General features: G+C 42.6%; 1 protein-coding gene and 2 long non-coding RNA genes across 4 annotated transcripts in view; 1 reads left to right on the top strand and 2 right to left on the bottom strand.

Moving 5' to 3' along the window:
• The window catches only part of LOC125157269 (uncharacterized), a 68,208-nt gene extending 51,936 nt beyond the window's left edge, over positions 1 to 16,272 (bottom strand). For both annotated transcript variants that reach the window (XR_007148937.1, XR_007148938.1), the window contains exon 1: positions 16,130 to 16,272. This is a non-coding gene — a long non-coding RNA (uncharacterized LOC125157269). The remainder of the gene's footprint in view (positions 1 to 16,129) is intronic.
• A 627-nt stretch (positions 16,273 to 16,899) lies between these two features.
• Positions 16,900 to 23,735, top strand: LOC125157270 (uncharacterized). The gene is made up of 3 exons (XR_007148939.1): positions 16,900 to 17,059; positions 21,754 to 21,825; positions 23,528 to 23,735. It is a non-coding gene; the product is annotated as an uncharacterized LOC125157270 (long non-coding RNA).
• On the bottom strand, positions 17,460 to 24,583 carry LOC125157268 (homeobox protein ESX1-like). Its single transcript, XM_047843819.1, has 4 exons — positions 24,498 to 24,583; positions 23,900 to 24,347; positions 21,737 to 21,782; positions 17,460 to 17,976 (listed from the first exon to the last, which is right to left on the bottom strand). The coding sequence occupies exons 1-4, from the start codon at positions 24,577 to 24,579 to the stop codon at positions 17,608 to 17,610; spliced, it is 945 nt and encodes a 314-aa protein (XP_047699775.1). The 5' UTR covers positions 24,580 to 24,583; the 3' UTR covers positions 17,460 to 17,607.
• Positions 24,584 to 24,986: the final 403 nt, after the last annotated feature.

Below are 24,986 nucleotides of genomic sequence, written 5' to 3'. Positions count from 1 at the left end.
CTCAGAGCCTGGAGCCTGTTTCCGATTCTGAGTCTCCCTCTCTCTCTGCCCCTCCCCCGTTCATGCTCTGTCTCTCTCTGTCCCAAAAATAAATAAACGTTGAAAAAAAAATTTAAAAAAAAACACAAAAAAAACATTTTTTTTGAAGAATTACTTTCAATGTAAGTGAACTAAACTGTCCAATCAAAAGACAGAGTGTGACTAAATAGACAGAAAAACAAGATCTATCTATACGCTGCTTACAAGACAGTCACTTCAGACCCAAAGACACATACAGACTTAAAGAAAAGTAACAGAAAAAGATATTCCATACAAATGAAAACAAAAGGAAAGCTGGGGTGGCAATACTTACATAACACAAAAATAGACTCGAAAACAAAGACTGTCATAAACAACAACAGAAAGGCATTATGTAAAGATAAAGGGATAAATCTAACACGAGGATACAACATTTGTAAATACCTACGTGCCCAACATAAGAGCACTAAATATATATAGCACATATTACCATACGTAAAGGGAGAAATTCATAACAATGCAATAATAGTAGAGAGCTTTAATTCCACCTGCATGAATAGATAGATCATCCAGACAGAAAATCAATATGGAATCAGCAGTTTTACACAACACATACACTTAGATAAACTTAACATATATGTACAGAACATACCATCCCCAAACAGCAAAATCTCACATTCTTTTCAAGTATACACGGAACATTCTCCAGGATAGATCACATGTTAGGATACAAAACAAGTCTCAATGAAGTTTCTAAGAAGACCGAAATTGTATCAAGCATGATTTCTGACCAAAACGGTATGAAACTAGAAATCAATTACAAGAAAACGAAAAAACACACTCAGAGGCTAAACTTCAGGCTTCTAAACAAACAGTGGGTCACTGAATAACTCAAAAAAAATTAAAAAAAATACCTGGAGACAAACGAAAACAGAAATACAATATTCCAAAAATCTACAGAAAGCAACAAAAAAAGTTCTCAGAGGAAAGCTTATAGCTATACAAGCCCATCTCAAGAGACAAACAAAAAATCTCAAACAATCTAAGCTTACACCTAAAGAAACTAGAAAGAGAAGAGCAAAAACACCTAAAAGTTAGTAAGAGGAAGGAAATAATAAAAATCAGAGCAGAAATAAACGAAATAGTGAATAAAAAAATAATTTAAAAGATTCAAGAAACGAAGACCTGGTGCTTTAAAAAGACAAATAAAACTGATAAACCTTTAGCCAGACTCATCAAGCAAGGAAAAAAAGAGGACTCAAATAAATTCATAAACGAAAGAGAAAGTTATAACTGACATTACAGCAATACAAAGGGTGTAAGAGACAATTATGAAAAATTACATGTGATAAATTTCTAGAAACACAACGTTCCAAGATGGAATGAGAAGTAGAGAATCTAAACAGAACAATTACAAGTAATAAAATCAGTAATTTGAATCAGTAATCAAAAGCTCCCCACAAAGTTCAGGACCAGATGGTTTCACAGGCAAATTCTACAAAACATTTAAAGAAGAGTTAATACCCATCCTTCCCAAACCATTCCCAAAAACTAAAGAGAAAGAACACCTCCAAATTCATTCCACAGAGGAGTTATTACCTGATACCAAAACCAAAGACATTACCAAAAACACAATTAGAGGCAAACACCCCTTGTTAATAACATAGATGCAAAATTATTCCACAAAATATTAGGAAGTTGAATTAAAAGGACCTTATACCACAATCACATGGGATTTATTCCAGGGATGCAAAGATAACTCATATTCATATAAATCAATGTGATTCACGTTCATAAAATGAAAGATAAAAATCATACTATCATTTCAGCAGATGCAGAAAAAACATTTGTCAAAATTCAACATCCATTTATGATAATAATGCTTTTTGTTTGCTTTTGTTTTTCTGTGGGAAATTTATTACTAATATAAGCTCTTTACGTTTGTAAAATGTTTCATTTATTTATATTGAGAGAGAGAAAGAAAGAGAGACAGAGCGAGCAAGCAAGCAGGGGAGGAGCAGAGAGAGAGAGAGAGAATCCCAAGCCAGCACAACACAGGGCTTGAACCCACAAACTGTGAAATCATGACCTGAGCTGAAACCAGCAGTCGGCCACTTAACAGACTGAGCCACCCATCTGATCTCTTTACTTTTAATGTTTATTTATTTTTGGGGGGGGGAGGGGCAGAGACAGAGGGAGACACACAGAATCTGAAGCAGGCTTCAGGCTCCACGCTGGCAGCACAGAGCCCGATGCAGGGCTCGAACCCAGGAACCATGAGGTCATAACCTGAGCTGAAGTTGGACACTTAACCCGACTGAGCCACCTGGGCACCCCTGATCTCTTTACTTTTAAAACATTCATTCAAATGTTCTGATTCTCCTTTAAACAGGATCAGTAGTTTGTGTCTTTTTATGAATTTGTTCATTTTATCTATGTTACCTAATTTGTTGGCATACAATTATTCATAGTATTCCCTCACTCTATTTCTGTAACATCTGTGGTGATGTCCCTCTTTTATTTTCAATTTTAGTGATTTGCATCTTTTCTTTTTTTGTCTTTACTGCTTATGACAAAAAGCCTTAACAAAATGGTTATAAAGGTAACATAAATCAATGTAATAAAAGCCATAGGTAACAAACTCACAGGTAACATAATACTCAATGGCAAACTCAAAGCTTTTCTTCTAAGACCAGGAACAAAACAAGGATGCTAACTCTCACCATTTTTCTTCAACATATTACCACAAGTTCAAACCACACCGTAGGACAAAAAAAAAAAAAAAAAGAAAAGAAAAGAAAAAGAAATAGAAGGCAACCAAATTAGTAAGGAAGAAGTAAAACTGTCACTATTTGCAAATGACATGATGATATATATAGAAAATACTAAAGACCCCACAAAAAAACTATTAAAACTAACTTTTAAAATTCAGTAAGGTTGCAGGATACAAAATCAATATAAAGAAATCTGTTCCAGGGGCACCTGGGTAGCTCAGTCAGTTGAGTGTCCGACTCTTTTTTTTTTTTTTAATTTTTTTAATGTTTATTTATTTTTGAGAGAGAGAGTGAGACAGTGTGAGCGGGGGAGGGCCAGAGAGAGGGAGACACAGAATCTGAAGCAGGCCCCAGGCTCTGAGCTGTCAGCACAGAGCCCGACGCAGGGCTCGAACCACGAACCGTGAGAACATGACCTGAGCTGAAGTCGGACGCTTAACTGACTGAGCCACCCAGTCGCCCGAGTGTCCGACTCTTGATTTCATCTCAGGTCACAATCCCAGGGTCATGGGATCGGGCCTCGCATAGGGCTCCACCTGCTTAAGAGTCTCTCTCTCCCTCTGCCCCTCTTCCATGCTCATGCATTTTCTCTCTAAACTAAAAACATAGAAAACAAATTTTAAAAAATAAAAAGAGAAATCTGTTCCAGGGGTGCCTGGCTGGCTCAGTTGGTAGAGCATGTGACTCTTGATATCAGGGTTATGAGTTCAAGCACCACATTGGGCGTAGAGCTTACTTTAAAAATTAATTAAAGAAAAAAGAAATCAGTTCCATTTCTATACGGTAATAATGAAATAGCAGAAAGAGAAATTAAGAAAATAATCTCATTTACAATTATATCAAAAAGAATAAAATACCTAAGAATGAATGCAACCAAGGAGGCTAAAGATATGTAATCTGAAAACTATTAAGATACTGATGAAAGAAATTGAATACAAATGAAGAGAAAGATAAATCACACTCATGGATGGAAGAATTAATATTGTTAAAGTGTTTACACTACCCAAAGCAATCTACCGATTCAATTCAATCCCTACCAAAATACAAATGTCATTTTTCACAGAATTAGAAGAAAATTTTCCTAAAATTTGTATAGAACCACAGAAGACCCCGAACAGCCACAGCACTCTTGAGAAAGAAGAACAAAGCTAGAAGTGACATACTCCCAGATTTCAAGCTATACCACGGAACTACAGTAATCAAAACAGTGCGGTACAGGCACACAAAAAAAAGCAGACACAGAGCTCAATGGAACAGAATAGGTAGCTCAGAAATAAACCCACATTTATAACACCAATTAATCTATGCAAAGGAAGTGATAGTATAAAATAGGGAAAAGGCAGTGTCCTCAATAAATGATGCTGGGAAAACGAGGCAGCTACATGCAAAAATGAAACTGGGCCACTTTCTAACATCAGGTCATGATCTCATGGTTTGTTCTCTGACAGGACGGAGCATGCTTGGGATTCTCTCTCTCCCTCTCTCTCTCTCTCTCTCTCTCTCTCTGCCTCTCCCCCGCTCACACACACACTCTCTCTCTCAAAATAAATAAATAAACATTAAAAAAAACATTTGCCAAAAAAACTACCAAAACTGAAAGAGGAAGAAAGAGAAAATATGAACAGGCCGATAACCAGCAAAGAAACTGAATCACATCAAAAAAACTCCCAACACAAAAAAATTCCAGTACCAGACAGCTTCACGTACGAATTCTACCACACATTTAAAGAGTTAATACCTATTCTTCTCGAGCTATTCCAAAAATTAGAAGAGGAAAGAAAACTTCCAAATTAATTCTATGAGGTCAACATCACCCTGATACCAAAACCAGGTAAAAACACCACAAAAAAGAGAACTAGAAGCCAGTATCTCTGATAAACATAGATGCAAAAATCCTCAACAAGATACCACTAAACAGAATCCCAGAGTACCTTAAAAATCATTCACTATGATCAATTAGGATTCATTCCTGCGTTGCAAGGTTGGTTAAATACATGTACATCAGTCGTGATACATCACATCAGTAACAGAAAGGATAGGAACCACACGGTCATTTCAACATACACAGAAAAAGCACTGGACAAAGTACATCCGTTGATGATAAAAACCCTCAACAAAGTAGGTTTAGAGGCAACATACCTCGACATAATAAAGGCCATAGACGAAAAACCCACAGCCAACATCCTCCTTAATAAGAAAAACTGAGAGCTGTCCCCCTAAGGTCAGGAACTAGACCAGCATATCCACTCCCACCACTTTTATTCAACATAGTACTGAAGTCCTAGTGACAACAAACAGACAAAACAAGGAGATCAAAGGCATTCAAATCAGTAAGAAGAAGTAAAACTTTCACTATCTACAGATTATACAGAGAAGACCTGAAAGACTCCACCAAACAAACTGCTCGAGGGGCGCCTGGGTGGCTCAGTCGGTTAAGAGTCCAACTTCGGCTCAGGTCATGATCTTGCAGTTCACGAGTTGGAGCCCAGTGTCGGGCTCTGTGCTGACAGCTGAGAGCATGCAGCCTGTTTCGGATTCTGCGTCTCCCTCTCTCTCCGCCCCTGCCCCGCTCATTCTCTGTCTCTGTCTCTCAAAAATAAATAAAACATTTGTAAAAATTTAAAAAACTGCTAGAAATGTACAGAAATCTGTTACATTTCTATACACCAATAATAAATCAGAAGAAAGAGAAGTTAAGAAAACGATCCCATTTACAACTGCACCAAAAATAATAAGACACCCAGGAATAAACCTAACCAAAGAGGTGAAAGAATTGTACTCCAAAAACTATAAAACACTGACAAAAGAAATTGAAGATGACACAAAAAATGAAAAGATATTCCGTGCTCATGGATTAGAAGAACAAATACTGTTAAAGTGTCTATATTAGGGGGCACCTGGCTGGTACAGTCAGTAGAGCACGTGACTCTTAATCTTGGGGTTGTGAGATCAAGCCCTACATTAGGCGTAGAGCCTACTTAATAAAAAAAGTCTTTAATACCCAAAGCAATCCACATACTTAATGCAATGTCTATCAAAATACCAACAGCATTATTCACAGAACTAGAACAAATAATCCTAAAATCTGTATAGAACCACAAAAGACTCAGAATAGCCAAAACAATCTTGAGAAAGAAAAGCAAAGGGATGCCTGATTGGCTTAGTCAGTAGAGCATGCAACTCTTGATCTCAGGGTTGTAAGTTCAAGCCCCATGGTAGGTATTACGATTACTTAAAAATAAATAAAATCTTTAGGAAAAAAAAAGAAAGAAAGAAAAGAAAAATAAAAAGCAAAGGCAGATGCATCACAATTCCAGACTTTGAATTATATTACAAAGCTGCAGAAATCAAAACAGTAGGGTAGTGGCACAAAAACAGGTACATATATCAGTGGAATAGAATAGAAAACCCAGAAATAAACCCACACTCTTATGGTCAATTAATCTAAGACAAAATAGGCAAGAATATACAATGAGAAAAAGACAGTCTCTTCACCTAATGGCATTGGGAAAACTGAAAAACAACATCCAAAACAATGAAACTGTACCACTTTATTACACCATACACAAAAATAAATTTGAAATGGATTAAAGACCAGGGCTCCTGGGTGGCTCAGTCGGTTGGGCGTCCGACTTCAGCTCAGGTCATGATCTCACAGTCTGTGAGTTAGAGCCCCACGTCGGGCTCTGTGCTGACAGCTCAGAGCCTGGAGCCTGCTTCCGATTCTGTGCCTCCCTCTCTCTCTGCCCCTCCCCTGCTCATGCTCTGTCTCTGTCTCAAAAATAAATAAAAACATTTTTAAAAATTTGAAATGGATTAAAGACCTAAAACCATAAAAATCCTGTAAGAGCAGGCAGTAACTTACCTGACATTGGACATAGCACCTTTTTTCTAGGTAGGTCTACTGAGGCAAGGGAAACAAAAGTAAAACTAAACTATTGTGACTGCGTCAAAATAAAATGTTCTCCACAGCAAAGAAGATAATCAACAAAACTCTTGATTCTGGCTCTGGTCATGATCTCACGGTTTGTCAGTTTGGGCCCCACATCAGGCTCTCTGCTGGCAGTGCAGAGCCTGCTTGGGATTCTCTCGCCCTCCCTGTCTGTCTTCCTGTCCCCCACTTGCATTGTCTCTCTCTCGCAAATAGATAAAATTAAAAAAAAAAAGAACCAATCAGGCCTGAAGAATGCAATAACTGAACTGAAAAATATACTAGAGAGAAAATAAGCAGCAAGTTAGAGGATGCAGAAGAATGCATCAGCAAGCTGGAAGACTGGGTAATAGAAAGCAACCACACTGAGCAGCAAAAAGAAAACAGGATTTTTAAAACTGAGGATAGGTTAAGGAACCTTTGTGACAACATCAAGCATAGTAACATTTGCATGATGGGCCTCCTGGAAGGAGAAGAGAGGGAAGGGAGGCAGAAAACTAACTGGAAGAAATAATAGCTGAAAAACTTCTTAATCTGGGGAAGAAAACAGACATCAAGGTTCAGGAAGCACAGACAGCCCCAAACACGACGAACACAAGGTAGTCCACGCCAAGACATGCAATTAGTAAAAATGTCAAAATTAAAGAGAGAATCTTAAAGCAGCAAGAGAAAAGCAGTTACACGCAAGGGAAACCCATTGAGGCTATCAGCTGACTTTTCAGCAGTAACTGTGCAGGCCAAAAGACAGTGACAAGATATATTCCATGTGCTTAAAGGAAGAAAAAAATCTACAACCGAAAATACTCTACTGGCAAGGTAGAGCATTCAGAATTGAAGGAGAGACAAAGAGTTTCATAGACAAACGAAGCTTAAAACAGCTCATCACTACTAAAACAACTATTCAAGAAATGTTAAATGGACACATTTAAGCGTAAAACACAAAAGACCATAACTAGAAGACAATTATGAAAGGAAAAATTTCACTGGTGAAAGCAAACATATAGTAGAGATAGGAGGTCCATCATTTATTTAGAAAGCATGAAGGATAAAAAATAAAAGTCATAAAATCAATTATATCTGAACAATTAGTCAAGGAATACACAAAATAAAACCACAGAAAATATGACATCCTTCATATAAAACTTGGAAGGGGGGTACAAATGTTGTGCTTTCAGAATGTGTTCAAATTTAAGTGACCACCAACTTAATACAGATTGCTACATGCATAGAAAGTTATGAATGAACATCACGATAACCACAAACCAAAAACCTAGAATAGGCACACAATACATAAAGACAAAGGAATCCAAGCATTAACACTAAAGAAATTCATCAAACGTCAAGGGAGCAGAGCAAGAACAGAAAGAAAAGGCAACTACAGAAACAACCAGAAAACAATGAACAAAAGAGCAGTAAGTAAATGAAGTAAATGCGCCAATGGAAAGACATACGGGGGGAAAAAACCAGAGTGACTGAATTGATAAAAAAAAAAAAAAAATCCATCTATATGGTGCCTACAAGAGACTCACTTCAGACCCAAAAAGAGACTGAAAGAGAAGGGATGGAAAAAGATATTCTATGCAAATGGAAGCAAAAAACAAACAAAACAAAACAAAACAAAAACCTGGGTAGCAATGGTAGCAATGATTATGTCAGAAGACTTAGATGTTAAAGACTGTAGCTCAACATCACTAAGTATCAGGGAAATGCAAATCAAAACCACAATGAGATCTATCACCTCAAACCTGTCAGGATTGCTAAAATCAAAAACACAAGAAACAACAGATGTTGGCGAGAATGTGGAGAAAAAGGAACCCTCGTGCACTGTTTGTGGGAATGCAAACTGGTGCAGCCACTATGGAAAACAGTATGTGGGTGCCTCAAAAAATTAAAAATAAAATTATTGTATGATTCAGAAACTCCACTACTGGGTATTTACCCAAAGAATACAAAAACACTTATCTGAAAAGATATACGTACCCCTTTGTTTATTGCAGCATTATTTACAATAGTCGAGCTATGGAAGCAGCCCAAGTGAACACCAATGGATGAATGGATTAAAAAGAAGTGGTGTCCGTCCGGATGCCCGGCTGGCTCAGTCAGTAGAGCATGTGACTCTTGATCGCCAGCTCATGAGTTCAAGCCCCACACTGGGTGCAGAGATTACTTTAAAAACATATACATTATAGGGATGCCTGGGTGGCTCAGTCAGTTGCGTCTGACTTCAGCTCAGGCCACGATCTCACGGTTCAAGCCCTGCATCAGGCTCACTGCTATCAGCACAGAGCTGGCTTCTGATTCTCTGTCCCCTTTCTCTCTGCCCCTCCCCCGCTCATGCTCTCTCTGTTTCAAAACATAAACATTTAAGAAAAAAATGTATATATGAACATATATAAAGTAGTGTACATACACAATGGAATATTACTCAGGCATGAAAAACCATGAAATCTTGCCATTTGCAACAATATTAATGGATCTACAGAGTATAATGCTAAATGAAGTAAGTTGGTAAGAGAAAGACAAATACTACATGATTTAATTCACGTATGGAATTGGAGAAATAAAACAAAGAAAAAAAGACAAACCAAAAAACAGACTTTTACCTATAGAGAACAAACTGATGGTTACCAGAGGGGAGTTGGGTGGGGGAGATAGGTGAAACAGGTGAAGGGGATTAAAAGTACACGTACCGTGATGAGCAATGAGTAATGCATAGAACTGTTGGGTCACTATATTGTACACCTGAAACTACACTGGAATTTCAATCAATCAATCAATCAATCAATCAATCAAAGACTGTAGTAAGTGAGAAGGAAGGGCATTACATAACGATAAAGGCATAAATCCAACAGAAAGATATAACATTTGTAAATATCTGTATATCCAATATAGAAGCACCTAATTAAATAAGCAAATATTAACAGACATAAAGGGAGACATAGACAGCAAACAATAATAAAAGACTTTAACATCCCACTTACATTGATGGATAGATCATCCAGACAGAAAATTGATAATGAAACAGTGGCGCTTTTTTTTTGACATTTTTTTTTTGAGACAGAGAGAGACAGAGTGCGAGTGGGGGAGGGGCAGAGAGAGAGAGGGAGACACAGAATCCAAAGCAAGCTCCAGGCTCTGAGCTGTCAGCACAGAGCCCGACATGGGGCTTCAACTCACGAACACAAGATCACGACCTGAGCCAAAGTTGGGATGCTCAACCGACTGAGCCACCCAGGGGCCCCTGAAACTGTGGCTTTCTTTTTTTTTTTTTTTTTAATTTTTTTTTCAACGTTTTTTATTTATTTTTGGGACAGAGAGAGACAGAGCATGAACGGGGGAGGGGCAGAGAGAGAGGGAGACACAGAATCGGAAACAGGCTCCAGGCTCCGAGCCATCAGCCCAGAGCCCGATGCGGGGCTCGAACTCACGGACCGCGAGATGGTGACCTGGCTGAAGTCGGACGCTTAACCGACTGCGCCACCCAGGCGCCCCTGAAACTGTGGCTTTCAATGACACATTAAACGAGATGGACTTAACAGAGATATACAGAACATTCCATTCAAAACAGCTTGGGGCACCTGAGTGGCTCAGTGGGTTAAGCAGCTGACTCTCGATTTCGGCTCAGGTCATGATCTCATGGCTTATGGGTTCGAGCCCCACATTGGGCTCTGTGCCCACAATGCCAAGCCTGTTTCGGATCCTCTGTCTCCCTCTCTCTGCCCCTCCCTCCCTGTGTCCGCACGCACGCACACTCAAGCTCTCTCAAAAATAAATAAATAAATGTTTAAAAAGAAAAAGGCAGAATTCACCTTCAAGTGCACATGGAACATTCTCCAGGATAGATCTTGTGGTAGGCCACAAAATAAGTCTCAATAAATTTTAGAAGACTGAAATCATAGCAGAAGCATCTTTTAAAGATGGATCGCAAAGTTATGAAACAAAACCTGTTACAAAAAAAGATGCAGAAAAACAAAACATGTGGAAACTAAACAACATGCTACTAAACAACCAATGGGTCAATGAAGAAATCAAAAAGGAAAGATAAAAAATACTTAGAGATAAATGAAACTGAAAACACAACAATTCAAAACCTATGGGACACAGCAGAGTAGTTCTAAGAAGGAAGATTATGGCAATATAGGTCTACCTCAAGAAACAAGAAAAATCTCAAAAAAGTCTAACCATATATCTAACAGAGCTAGTAAAAGAGAAAATGAAGCTCAAATTTAGCAGAATAAATGAAATAATAAAGAGTGGAAATAAAAGATCTAGAGGCCAAAAAGACAATATTAAAGATTAAGGAAATTAGGAAATGATGCTTTGAAAAGATAAAATTGATAAACCTTTCTCCAGTCTCATCAAGAAGAAAAAGACTCTTGATTTTGGCTCAGCTCATGATCTCACGGTTCTTGGGTTCGAGCCCCGCATTGGGCTCTGTGCTGACAGTGCAGAGCCTGTTTGAGATTCATTCTCTCTCTCTCTCTCTCTCTCTCTCTCTCTCTCTCTGCCCCTCCCCCCCCACATGTTCTTTCTCTCTTTCTCTAAATAAATAAACTTAAAAAAACGAAATGAAAGATGAAAACATAGGATCATCTCAATAGATGCAGAAAAAACATTGAATAAAATTCAGCATCCATTCATGAGGACCACTCCCAACAAAGCAGGTATAAAAGGAACATACCGCCACACAATAAAGGCCATGTATGACAAACAACGGACATTGTACTCAATATTAAAAAGCTGAAAGATTTTCTTCTAAGATCAGGAAGGCAAGGATCCTTTTTATTTAATACGGTATTGTAAGTACTAGCACAGAAATCAGACAAAAAAAATACATAAATGGCATCCAAATTGGTAAGGAAGAAGTAAAACAGTCACTATTTGCAGATGATGTGACCCTATACACTACAGAGTATACTATGTATAAAAAAACCCCCAAAAACTACTAGAATTAATAAATAAATTCGATAAACATGCAGGACACAAAATCAATATACAGATATCTATTGTGTTTAGACACAATAATGACAAAATGTCAGAAAGAAAATTAAGAAAACAATCCCATTTCCAATTGCATCAGAAAAAATTGCCTAGGAATAAATTTAACCAAGGAGTTGAAAGACCTATAATCTGAAAACCATAAAACACTGATTTAAAAAAAATTGAACACAACAGAAATAAACGGTAAGATATATTCCCTGCTCACTGATTAGAAAAATTAATATTGTTAAAGTGTCCATTACTACCCAAACCAATCTACAGATTCTGTGCAATGCCTATCAAAATACCAATAGTATTTGTCACAAAATTAGAACAAATGATCCTAAAATTTGTATGGAACTACAAAAGACCCCGAATAGTCAAAGCAATCCTGAGAAAGAACAAAGCTGGACACATCACAATCCCAGATTTCAAGTTATACTGCAAAGCTATCGTAATTAAAACAGTACATTTTCCAAAAACCACATACAGATGGCAAATACTTAGCATCACTAGTTCTCAAGAAATGCAAATCAAAACAACATGAGATATCACTTCACACCAGTCAAAATACCTAATATCAAAAAGTCAAGAAATAACTGGTGGTGAGGGTGTAGAGAAAAGGAAACCCTTGCGCACTGTTTGCGGAAATGTAAATTGGTGCATCCACTGTGGAGAACACTATGAAAGTTCCTCAAAGAACTAAAAATAGAAAATAGGTATGATCCAGGGGCGCCCGGGCAGCTCAGTCAGTTAAGGGTCTGACTCTTGATTTCAGCTCAGGTCACAATCTCACAGTCTGTGAGATCGAGCCCCGCATCAGGCTCTGTGTTGACAGCACGGGGCCTGCTTGGGATTCTCTCTCTCCTCTCTCTGCCTCTCCCCCCTACTGGCACGCTCTCTCTCTCAAAATAAATAAATAAAGATTAAAAGAAAAAGAAAATACCGCATAATCCAATAATTCCATTGCTGGTATATACAAAAGAATGTAAAACCACTCATTCAAGAAGATATATGGATTCCTATCTTTACTGCAGGATTATTTACAGAGGCAAGATATTGAAGCAACCTGTGTCCACTGATAGATGAATAAAGAAGATGTGAAATACACATTTTAATGGAATATCACTCAGCCATAAAAAAGAATGAAATTGGGGTCCCTGGGTGGCTCAGTGGGTTAAACATCTGAGTCTTGATTTGGGATCAGGTAATGATCTCATGGTTCAGGAGATCAAGCCCTGAGTCAGGCTGTATGACAGCACAGAGTTTGCTTGGGATTCTCTCTCTCCCCCTCTCTCTGCCCCTCCCCTGCTCATGCCCACCCCCCCCCCCCAGCTCTCTCTCTCTCTCTCTGAAAATAAATAAAAATTTTAAAAGAATGAATTCTTGCCACTCACAAAAATATGGGTGGACCTTATGGGTATTATGCTGCATAAGATAAGTCAGAGAAAGACAAATACCGTGTGATTTCACCTATATGTGGATTCTAAAAAACAAATTCATAAACAAACCCAAAGATAAACCAGAAACAGACTTATAAACCCAGAGAAAAAACTGGTGGTTGCCAGAGGAAAGGGGGTAAGGGATGGAATAGGCAAAATAGGTGAAGGGAATTAAGAGGAAGAAACTACTGGGCGCCTGGTTAAGCGCGTAACTTCGGCCCAGGTCATGATCTGGCGGTTCGTGAGTCTGAGCCCCACATTGAGCACTCTGCTGACAGCTGGGAGCCTGGAGCCTGCTTCAGATTCTGTGTCTCCTTCTCCCTCTGCCCCTCCCCAGCTCACATTCCGTCTCTCTCTCTCTCTCTCTCTCTCTCAAAAATAAACATTTAAAAAATTTTAAAAAAGAGGAACTACCAGTTATAAAATAAATGTCACAGAGATGAAAGGTACAGCATAGAAAATATAGTCAATGATATTGTAATAATGTGTGGTGCCTGATGATAACTACACTTATGTGATGAGCATTACATAATGCATTATGTACAGAATTCTCCAATCACCAAGTTGTATACCTGAAACTAATAACATTGTATGTCAACTACTTCAATAAGCAAAAGGAAAAAAAATTTTATGAAAAAAGAAATTGAAGATGAAACAAATAGAATGATATACTATGATCAGAGATTGGAAGAATTAATATGATTAAAATGTCTACAATACACAAAGCAACCCACAGCTTTAATGCCAACACTATGAAAATACCATAGTGTGTTTTGTTAAGTTTTATTTTAATTCCAGTATAGTTAACATACAGTGTTACGTTAGTTTCAGGTGTACAATATAATGATTCAACAATTACATACGCCACCCAGTGCTCAACGAGACAAGTGCAGTCTTTAATCCCCGTCACCTCTTTCACCCATCCCTCCACCCACCTCCCCTCTGGTAACCAACAGTTTGTTCTTTACAGTAAACGGTCCGTTTTTTGGCTTGTTTCCCTCTCTCTCTTTTTTACCTTTGCTCATTTGGTTTGCTTCTTAAATTCTGCATATGAGTATATATATATATAGCATTATGCTCCCCAGCTCCATCCATGTCATTGGGAATGGATTCACAGAATCAGAACAAATGAACCTAAAATTTCTTGGAACCACGAAAGAATCAGACTAGCCAAAGCAATCTTAAGAACGAATCTGGAGGTATCCCAATCCCAGATTTCAAACTATACTACAGAGCGATAGTAATTAAAGCAAAGTGGCAAAAACACAGGCACATAGGTCAATACAACATAACAGCCCAGAAATAAACCCAAGCTTATATGGTCAATTAATCGATCACAAAGGAGACAAGAACATACAACGGGGAAAAAACAGTCTCTTCAATAAATGGTGCTGGGAAAATGAAAAGCTACATGCAAAAGAATAAAACTGGACCACTCTCTTGCACAATACACAAACATAAACTCAAAATAAATTAAAGCCCTAAATCTAAGATCTGAAACCATAAAACTCCTTTAAAAAAACACAGTAAATTTACAGACGTCAGCCATAGCAGTATTTTTCTGGATATGTCTGTCTCCCCGGGCACCGGAAATAAAAGCAAAAATAAATAAATGGGACTACATCAAACTAAAAAGCTTTTGCACAGCAGTGGAAATCATCAACAACAAAAAAGGCAACCTCCAGAATACAGAAAATATTTGCAAATTGTATATCTCATAAGGGGTTAATATTCAAAATTTATAATCAACGCATATAACCCAACACCAAAACAAAAATCCAATCAAAAAAGGGAAGAGTGCCTAAATAAACATTTTTCTTAAAAAAAAAACATGACCAATGGATACATTAAAGGATGTTCAACATCACTAAATATCAGAGAAATGCAGTCAAAACCACAATATCGCCTACCACCAGTCAGAATGCCCAGTGTCGCAAGCAGAAAAAACAAGTGATACAGTGATACATGGGTATGTGTAGGGAAGGGAAGCCTTGTGCACTGTTGGTGAGAATGTAAATTGATGCAGCCTCTATGGGAAACAGTGTGGAGGTTCCTCAAACACTAAAAATGCAATACAGTAATTCTACTTCTGGGCATTTACCCAAAAGAAAACAAAAACACTAATATGAAAAAATATATTCACTATTATGTTTATTGCACTATTATTTACAATAACGAAGACAAGGAATCAATTTAAGTATCCCTCTATGGATGAATGGATAAAGAAAAGGTTGAATGCATACACAATGGAATATTTACTGAGCCATACTGAAGAATGAAACCTTACCAATTAGTGGCAACATGGATGGATGCAGAAGGTATTATGCTAAGTGAAATGTCACACAGAGAAACACAAATACCAAATGATTTCACTTTTAAGTGAAATCTTTAAAAAAAAATCCATGTACAAAACAAAGAGAATCAAAAATGTAGAGAACGAACGAAGTTGCTAGAAGGGAGGGGATGGGGGGATGGGCAAAATAGGTGAAGGGGAATAAGAGGTACAAACTTCCAGTTAAAAAATTAAATACGACTCCAGATGAAAAGTATAGATTATGAAATATACTTAATAATATGGCACTAATTTCGTATAGTGACAGATGGTTAACTACACCCCCATGGCTAGCATTTCCAAATGCGTATTATTGTCGAATCACTACGCTGTGAATGTGAAATTAATATTTTTTAGATCCAGTACACTTCAATTAAAATTTTTTGAAATAAAAAACAAAAAATATACACTCAAAATTAAAATAATAAAGAAAAATAACGATAAAATAGAATATAAAATGCACTGCGAAATACAGTACACAATGCACAAAATGACTACAATATATAACAAAGGCAAAGACGTTAAAATAGAAAACTGTAAAATAGAATACTAATTAATACAATTTTTAAAATACCCAGTTTCCCTCCAGCGTCTGGCACTACTAAAATGCACAAAAAAAAGAAATAGCGCGATTATCAACCAAGATACATACCAGAAGTGGTTTCAAAAATTGCTATTTACACGCAAGGATCCTGGGGTCAGAAACGACGATGGTGCCCAGACTGTTCCTGCAAACACACCTGCCCGGGGAGATGTAGGATGGGCTTGCGGAGCCTGGGTGGAGGGCCCACGGCTACAGACCCAGGCCGTCCAGGTCCCGGCAAGGAAGAAGAAGGTGAGTCACGGCGGCGGCTACGCAGACAGCCTGCGGCTTCGCAGCGCTGGGGGAGGGGCAGGGGGCGGGGGACCGGCCTCGATGGGAGCCTACGCTTCCGCCAACCCGAGGCCACGGCCTGGAACCATCGCCACCGCGGGGGGGAGGGGGGGGCCCGGGGGGGGGGTGGTGGCCCCCGATATCAGATCCGGGAGATCTGCGACGCCCCGGCTCACAGACCCCGCTGCGGCGCCACAACCCAAACCTGGGGGACGGGGGGAGACATTTTGGGTGCACCGGCAAAACTCGTCCCCGGGGCCGGGGTCGTCCTGGCAACGAGAAGGGCTGTGTGTGCCAGTGTAAACAACCCGATCGGGCACCAGGTACACGGTCTGGGTTCCGCAGGAGCCCCTCCGCCACCCCAAGTCCGAGGGGACAAAGACCCAGGTCCTTTCTCAGCTGCGGACTTGAAATGACCGCACGCGAGGACGGCGGGCCATAGGAAGGATTTCGCGGAAAGGTGCCGGGCAGCTGCGAGCTGGGGGCCGAGCGATGCCGGGCCCTGCACCCCTGGGGAGTGGGGGAGAGGGGAGAGAGAGCGAGCCCAGCGCCGGCCTGGAAGGGGGTCTCGCCTCGCGGTGCCTCCGCAGGCGTCGGACCCTCCCGCTGGAAGGCCGCGCGGCCCGGTCTGGTCCGCCCGCGGGGCAGGCGCCGGACGCAACTTGGAGAGCACCAGATGCACACCCGGCTGCCGCTTCTCCGGGAGCTGTGAGTAGCCCCTTCCGAGTTTCCCTGCCAGTGCTCGGTTGTGCCCCAGCTCCTCGGGGCGACTGGGGCCCAGCCCCGCCCGGAAGCCCGCCGGTCCCTCCTTAGGGGCTGACGCCGCCCGGTCCTGCACCTCTGCGGGGTCGGGCTTGCGCGCGGGGCGGGAGGACGGGGTGGCCGAGGAGAGGGTGGGTCTCTGTAACCCTGCCCCGGGCACGTGGGCACCTTCGGGGATGTGCCTGGCCTGCCGATGGTGGCTCAGGGACAGTGCTGCGTGAGAGCAGGTGTCCTCGCCTTTCCCTATGAATGGCATTGCCCATGCAACTGACTGACCCCACACCACACGCAAAAGCAATTGTAGAGAATTCACAACTTTATTGAAAATGTAAAAAGTGCCCTAAAATAGAGGGTCAGTGAATTTGACTTCTCTTTAATACATTCAGCACACATTGAATGAACTATTCGTTATGGCAACAGATACAGAAACTTGAATCTGGCTCAAAAACACCTCGGAAAAAAACTGCCACAGATCCCATTCTTTGGGAAAAGGATTAAGGAAGAGCCACGGGTGGTACCGCACCAGGATGGGCCATAGGAGGACAGCCATAGCGAGGGAAAGGTGGAGGGCAGCCACAGTGATGAAACAGTGGAGGGCAGCCACAGGGAGGGAAAGGTGGATGCAACCAGGGAGGAGGAGGCAGGAACATAGGAGGAAAGGGTGGCATGGGCGGGCGAGGTGGCCCAGGCATCATTGGCTCCTGAGGCATCCACATACAATCTGGCCCCCGATTGAAGATGCCACGGTAGGGTCCACCCACGTTAAAGTTGAAAGGGGGGGCCATGGCCATGGGGGGCATGTTTCTGTACCTCAGTGCCCTCTGCTGTCTTCTCAACTTGGCCCTCCTATTCTTAAACCAAACCTTCAATCAGAGAGAAAAAAAGGATCGTTTTAGTATGTTGAGCATTGAATGTCATACATGAAAAAAAAAACAAAAACCCAGCAGGCTACTCTCTACACCCTCAGAGTTTTAAACTGCACCAGGGAAGCTACGTCCTTGTTGCTAAATTATCCTAGGAAAGTTAGCACCGAGGGGTCTCCCTTCAGCTCACCCTCAGACGGCACCCACTATGTGCCAGGCTGTGGCTCGGCTTATTGCTTTCACTCTGTCCTCCCACCTTGCGTACTATTTTTCCCCACCCTGACAAACAGGTGTAGCTGAGGAATGGCACTCCGTCCCTGCTGTTACTCTTACACGTGCTGGGCTGTGTCCTGACAGCTGGCCCTCAGCTGTCCAGCTGCCACTGACTCCTAATCACTAGGCTAGTGTCACCCTGCTTGTGGGGAAGCTCAGCATAAAGTCCTGCTGGGGCGACAACCCCCAGTTTGCAAAGCCCGTCTTCAATGTGCAGTAAAGAATCCACAGGCACGTGTGGGATTTTGAAACCAAAGGTTTCTTTGAAGGATGACTAAAGGCTCATTCATTTTCTGAAACCTCTTCATAGTTGAAGGATGGTACTGTGATCGAGGCTTGGGCTTGGAGGGCCCAGGAGCCTGTGGCTTGTCTTGCTGGGACACAAGTTAAGCTGAAGCACCGGACAGCACCTGGGTGTTTTACACTTCGGGGGCAACGACGGTTTAGCCTGACTAGGACCACACTTACTCAAGTTCTCAAAATCTCTGCCCAGCCAACAGTTCGGGGGCAAAGAGGCACACCACCGTTGTCCACTCTGCACCCTCCACCCTGCCCCACCCTCCAGACTTCCCTGGGCTCAGCACCCGGTCAGCGCCCTCTGCTCTGGCTACAGTTCCAGGACCCTGGACAGGAGCCACTGCTGCCCAGCAGGGCAGGGCCCCCTAAGCCCCTCTCCTCCACCAGGAGAGCCCCATCCCATCCCTTCTTCTCCTTTCTTTTTTGAGTCGAAGCATAGCTGACAATACAATATTATAGTAGTTTCAGGTGGACAGCACCGTGATTCGTCATTCCTCTACCTTACAAAATGCTCCCCACGATCAGTGTAATCACCATCATCACCATCCAAAGTCACTGCTGTATTTTGACTATATTCCTTCTGCTGTACTTTTCATCCCCGGGACTGATTTGCTACATGACTGGAACTTGGCGCCTCCTAATGCACTTCACTTATTTTGCCCGTCCCTCTCCCCCTACCCCGCAATCTCCAGTCTCCTCTGTATTACAGTCTGCTTCTGTTTTGTCTGTTCGGTAAGATTCCACACATAAGTGAAATCATATGGTATTCTTAAGGCAACAAGGCGAAACTGACACTTTAGGAAGACAGCTAAGCATGTGGGAGAGGAGTCGCAAAATGGCTCCTCCCGCCTATCTGCCAGCTATGAACAGTACAAAAAACAAAACAAAACAAAACACCTGTCCTTTGGACTCCACTGTCCTTTCCACATCGTATTAATGGAATTCCTTTGTATTTAATATTTGTAGACATTCCCAGTTGGCAAAGGTTACTGGAGACTAAGGGCCTCTACTCTCTCTGTGGCCTCATTTTCCCTCTCCCAGCTTAGTAGTTACTTGGTCTTTCTGCTGCTTGAATATGAAAAGTCTAAAGAAACCAGTGCTGGGAGCTCCTTTTGGGGGATCCAAGTTTACCAGAGGCCAAGTCTACACAAGTGCAAAGCAGCCTAACTGAGGTAGACGCCGATACTAGTTCCACATACCTAATACTGGGTTATCAAAACAGCTCTTAACTGTACTCGCAAAATGGTCGAGGGGACACCCATTAAAATGTTCTTCACACAAACGCTTTATGTTCTCAGTTATATGTGGAATCTAAAAAAAAGCTCAACAAACTCATGGAGCAACATCGGATCTGTGAGTGCTAGAAGCGTGGGTGGAGGAAGGGCCTAGAGTCGGTCACAAGGTAAAAATTGCCACTTTTGAGATAAATACGTACCAGGAAGATAATGTAACATAACGACTAGACTTAACACTGCCACGTGGTACGTATGGCAGTTAAGAGATTCAATTTTCTTAATGTTTGTTTATGTTTGAGAGAGAGCGCGAGCAGGCGAGGCCGGAGAGGCAGACAGAGAGGGAGACAGAGGATCCTAAGAGGGCTCCACGCTGACAGCGGCAAGCTGGGAGCCCCCTTCCTGCTCTTGTGCCCCCTGTCTCTCCCTCTCTCAAAATAAAGAAGTACACTTAAAAACAGAAAAAGAAGACCAAAATCTCAGGTGTCAGACAGTCCTCGAAGGACCATTCGCTGATGCGTTTGGTACTCTCACAAACTGGAACGTGAGTGATATCCCCAAATAATTCTCCCCTTACCCTCCACCTCGTTAGACTGGCTTCCCCCTTTGTTGAGTTGATGCAACCTTGTTTGAAATTGTTGTTTGAGTTTATTTTGTCTTGGACAGATTTCAGAGGTTGCGACTCCCCCCTCCCACGTCTACCATAATGCACAATCTACTCTTTAACTATGTTTTCAGGCTGACAGATCAAAGAATTCTGGGAAATTAAAGTGGAGGCCTGCCACTCTCCACACCCCTTTACCAAACACTTAAAAGCAATAGCTCCAAATTGGAATTAATTAAATTTTAAAATGTTGAAATAAAAGAATTTTTTCATTAAAAAATAAAACTGCCTTACTCCAAATCCTAGAGTAACAAATCATAGATGTTAAAAAACAAACAAAACACAAAACAAAACAAAAGGAAACCAACAACAGGAGACCCAGGTACTTTAACTAAAAGCAGTAAGCAGTGAAAATAAAAAACATTTTTGAAATTTTTAAATAAAATTTAAAAAATAAATCAAACGAATTTTATAATTAAAAAATAAAATTGCTTTAGTCTGGATCCTAGAGCAAAAGATCATATTCAAAAGGAAAACCACCACATAGGGCGCCTGGGTGGCTCAGTTGGTTAAGCGTCCAGCTCTTGATTTCTGCTCAGGTCATTATCTCAGGGTTCGGGAAATTTAGTCCCCATGTCAGGCTCTGTGCTAACAGCTCAGCACCTGCTTGGGATTCTCTCTCTGCCCCTCTCCTGCTCGCACAGACTCTCTCTCTCTCTCTCTCTCTCAAAATAAATAAACTCAAAAAAGGAATATACGTGCAATATACTACATATTTTTTATATGTACATTTATATATTAAGTGTATTTCTACTTTAGATAAATATAAGCATTATTCTATGAGTTAAATGTATTGTATATCTTATATAATTTATATTTACTACATTACACACATATTTTTGTATTTATAATATATATAAAATACATATATAGTTATATTAGCACGTAAATACATATTGCACATAAAAATCAGTATACTATACATGTGACATATAATTATAAAAATATGTGTATTATAAGTCTACTTTAGTGACCTATGAAAGTACATACAGTAAGGTGTAGCTTAGACAAAGGTGTATATATATATGTGTATGCAAGGGATACTATACTATACCAATTTTTTCATTCCTTTAGGAAATCATGTTCCCTCTGGTAATGGGCAATTTCCAAAACCTGGGCTTTATGTACCCCACCTTCCCCTCCGCAAGACCCAAAAGTTCAACACTTATTTCCCAAATCTAAAAAAGGCAACGAAAACACAGAAACGTGAGAAAGTCTATGACCGAGGTGCCCCAAATCCTGAAACAGGTTTAAAATGGCTCCCAGCGAAATTGTTTTTTTCGGGGTTACTGACCTGCACTCTGGCTACAGGCACATTCATGAATCTCGAAAGTTCCTGGCTGAGGGGAGAAAAATCGCAAGGATCAGTATGTGGAGTTGGCGGTGAGTTAAAATACAGCATTTTTCATTCATCTTTTGAAAAATTGTTTTCGGGGAGATGTCAGTGACATTTTATGAACCAGTTTCTGCACTAGGAAAAGTCACGCCATTTCAGGATTTACAGTGAGGTTCCGTTGACAAAGAATTTAAGGGAAGCCAAGTCTTGGTGGGTAAAGGAGGCACAGTCCCCAAGAACACGTGACATTCTAATTCAGTTTCTTTTAGTGTTATCAACACCAAAATGAAAAAGAATCTGACTGAGGAACTATCTGTGTGGACTTTCAGTCATTGCTCTTACCCAATTTATGGGTTAAATTAGAGCCTTAAGGGGCGCCTGGGTGGCTCAGTTGGTTGGGTGTCCGACTTCGGCTCAGGTCATGATCTCGAGGTCTGTGAGTTCCAGCCCCGTGTCCGGCTCTGTGCTGACAGCTCAGAGCCCGGAGCCTGTTTCCGATTCTGTGTCTCCCTCTCTCTCTGACCCTCCCCCATTCATGCTCTGTCTCTCTCTGTCTCAAAAATAAATAAAGGTTAAAAAAAAATTTTTTAATAAAAAAATAATGATAAATTAGAGCCCTAAAACAACATGCGTTCTCTCTCTCTGTCTCTCCCCTCCCCTCCCATCCCTTCCCCTCCCCCATCTCTCTTTATCAGTAATGAACCCAGTTAAGAGTACATGCCCACTAGAGGCTAAAGGATGGCACAAACTGCTGTTTATTCCTTGGTCGTGCTTTGTTACATTTTTCTGTCACTAACTTCCCCCCTGCCATCCACCATCCACCCCCCAACACACACACACACACACACACACACACACACACACACACTCTCCCCCCCCACCCCCGCCCCCACTATTCTGTAAGGGGTAGCTTGAGGCTTCCTTTGAAGGCAGTTTTTCCGTCGGCACGATTTAATTTTAATTTTTTTCAATTTTATTATTTTTTCTTTTCTTTTTTTAAAATGTTTATTTATATTTGAGACAGCGCCACGCGCAAGCGTGGAAGGGGTGAACAGGGAGGGAGACAGAATCCAAAGCATTTCAGGCAAAGTCAGAGGTGGGGCTGGAATCCCAGAACGCTGAGAGATCTCTCGACCTGACGAAGTGGGACGCTCAACCACTGAGCCACCCAGGCGCCGGATTTACGGTTTTCGTAAGTAGGCTACGGGTCCAAAATGGGGCTTGAACTCACGACTCGAGATCAAAATTCATATGCTCTACGGACTGAGCCAGCCGTGCCCCTTTTCTTCATTTTTAAATTTTAAATTATTTTTAAAGACCTCTAGCAAAGTTTAAGGGAATGCAGAACATTCACTACTCGAGACCGTTTTCGGGCGCACTATTTAAAAATATCCAAATCAGGGCAGGGCCGACTGGCGGGTTCGGTTGCAGGAGCCTGTGACTCTCGACGTCAAGGGTCATGAGTTCCAGCCCCACGTTGGGTGTATTTAAAATACATAAATTGGGATTACTTTAGTGAGTTGGGATTACCTCAAATACGTAAATAATTTAAAAATAACACTAAAAACCGGTGCAGAAATAATCCACAACGAGCAGATTTATCACCATTTTAAGCAAAGGCGGGATCCTACTAGCCCGTTTGCTCCCGCGTCTCAGACTTCTCGCCCTCGCCCCTTCCCCCCCCCGCCGCCCCCCCCCCCCCCCCCCCCCCCGGTTCTAGTAGGACTTTCTAGGACTTTCTTCTATTAGCCGCAGCGGACAGTTTCCCGGCTCCAGATGTTCCACTCCACCTGAACGTCCCCCTTGGTCCCCACCCGCAGAGACCTCAGCTCCCGCCTAAACCAAGGGAGGCGCGGGACCGGCAGCCTCGAGGGCCCGGTCGGTTTTACTTCAGCCACGAGGGGAGAGACACGTGACAAGCCTCCGCGCCGCCACCCCCCCGCCCCCCCCACTCGCCGTCCCGTTCCCGCCGTCGCTCCCCTCCGCCAGTCTCCGCCGCGGTCTCCCCCCGCCACAGACCCACCCCGTTCTTCCCGCCCCCCCCCCCCCCGCGCCGTCCCCACCAACCCCAGCCACTCCCCCCGAACCCCGCACCGGCGCCCAGCGCAGAAGCCCACTTACCGCATGGTGGTGCTGGGATACTGGGTGTAGTTGAACAAGCTCTCCAGATGGCGCACCTGCAGCGGGGTGAACACGATGCGGGGGCCCGCCGGCTGCCTCCCTCCTGGAGCGGGGGCCGGAGCCGGAGCCGGAGCCGGAACCGGAACCGGAGCCGGAGCCGCGGCGGGGGGCAAGTGCTCCTCCTGCTTCGGCTCCACTGGCTCCAACTGCCGTGGGCTGCGGCCGCAGCCCACATCGCGGGTTTCGCAGCCCGGGGGCCACGGATATCCAGCGCCCACGTTGCCGGCCCCTTCTCTGCCATTGCTGTGGCCATAACCGGCACCGTCGTCGCCGCTGTCTTCTTCCTCCTTGATTCGTATGCCTGCCGCCTGCTGCTCAGGTGCGAACTCGGCCTTGGCTTTCTCCGCCTCTCCGTTTCTGGTAAGCGACATCGCCACTTGCTTGCTTTCTGCAAAAGAAGAAATCCAGAGATAGATATCAGCATCAGAGCCCGGGCTGTGGGGAGGAGACCAGGGGAGGCATCTGAGGGGTGGCCAGACCGCTCCCCTCGCCCAGGGACCCTTCATTTCTGGGACGTGGCGAAGACGCTGGCACAGACCACGCAGCTCTTCCCGGTCCTCGTCGACTCCCAGGCTGGGGAAGCCCGTGACTTCGCGCTTGAATTGGTTGAAAGGATCCATAGTATCCCTCTGCCGTCCTGTGTGGATCTGCGTCTGGATCTGCTGGATCGCTGGGTCACACGTGAAGCGGTGGCTACGCTGCCGTGCCGTCGAGTTCAGCTACCCAGCGTCCCGCTAGGCGCTTTATATATACCACCCTTCAGTGGGGGTTGGGCTCGCCGAGGTGCGCATGCGGCTGGGCTTGGGCACCAAGTGGGCGGGTGCTCCTGCCAAGAGGGCTGGGGTGGGGAGCACTTGCTCTAAGGCATCGGAGGGGACTATGGGTAACCAGAGCTGGCGGCTTCGGTTGTAGCTTAGCTCGTGTCCCCCAAACTGGCGGCATGTCTCCCCCACTCCCGAGCAAGGGGCTGTGCTGCATTGTGTTTGCCTATTTCCACAGGGTGAGAGACAGACCTCACCCTAGGTGG

Source organism: Prionailurus viverrinus, chromosome X, assembly GCF_022837055.1.
Source record: "Prionailurus viverrinus isolate Anna chromosome X, UM_Priviv_1.0, whole genome shotgun sequence".
Taxonomy (NCBI): Eukaryota; Metazoa; Chordata; class Mammalia; order Carnivora; family Felidae; genus Prionailurus; species Prionailurus viverrinus.
Note: the sequence above shows the minus strand (reverse complement) of the source record. Positions and strands in the feature narration are given on the sequence as shown.

Excerpts from the sequence above, each read along its gene's own strand:
- LOC125157268 (XM_047843819.1), bottom strand. The coding sequence starts at position 24,579 with ATGGATCCTTTCAACCAATTCAAGCGCGAAGTCACGGGCTTCCCCAGC. Across the intron at positions 24,348-24,497 it reads GGACCGGGAAGAGCTGCGTG|AAAGCAAGCAAGTGGCGATG; the intron begins GTCTGTGCCAGC and ends CTTCTTTTGCAG. Across the intron at positions 17,977-21,736 it reads TGCCTGTAGCCAGAGTGCAG|GTTTGGTTTAAGAATAGGAG; the intron begins GTCAGTAACCCC and ends CTCTGATTGAAG.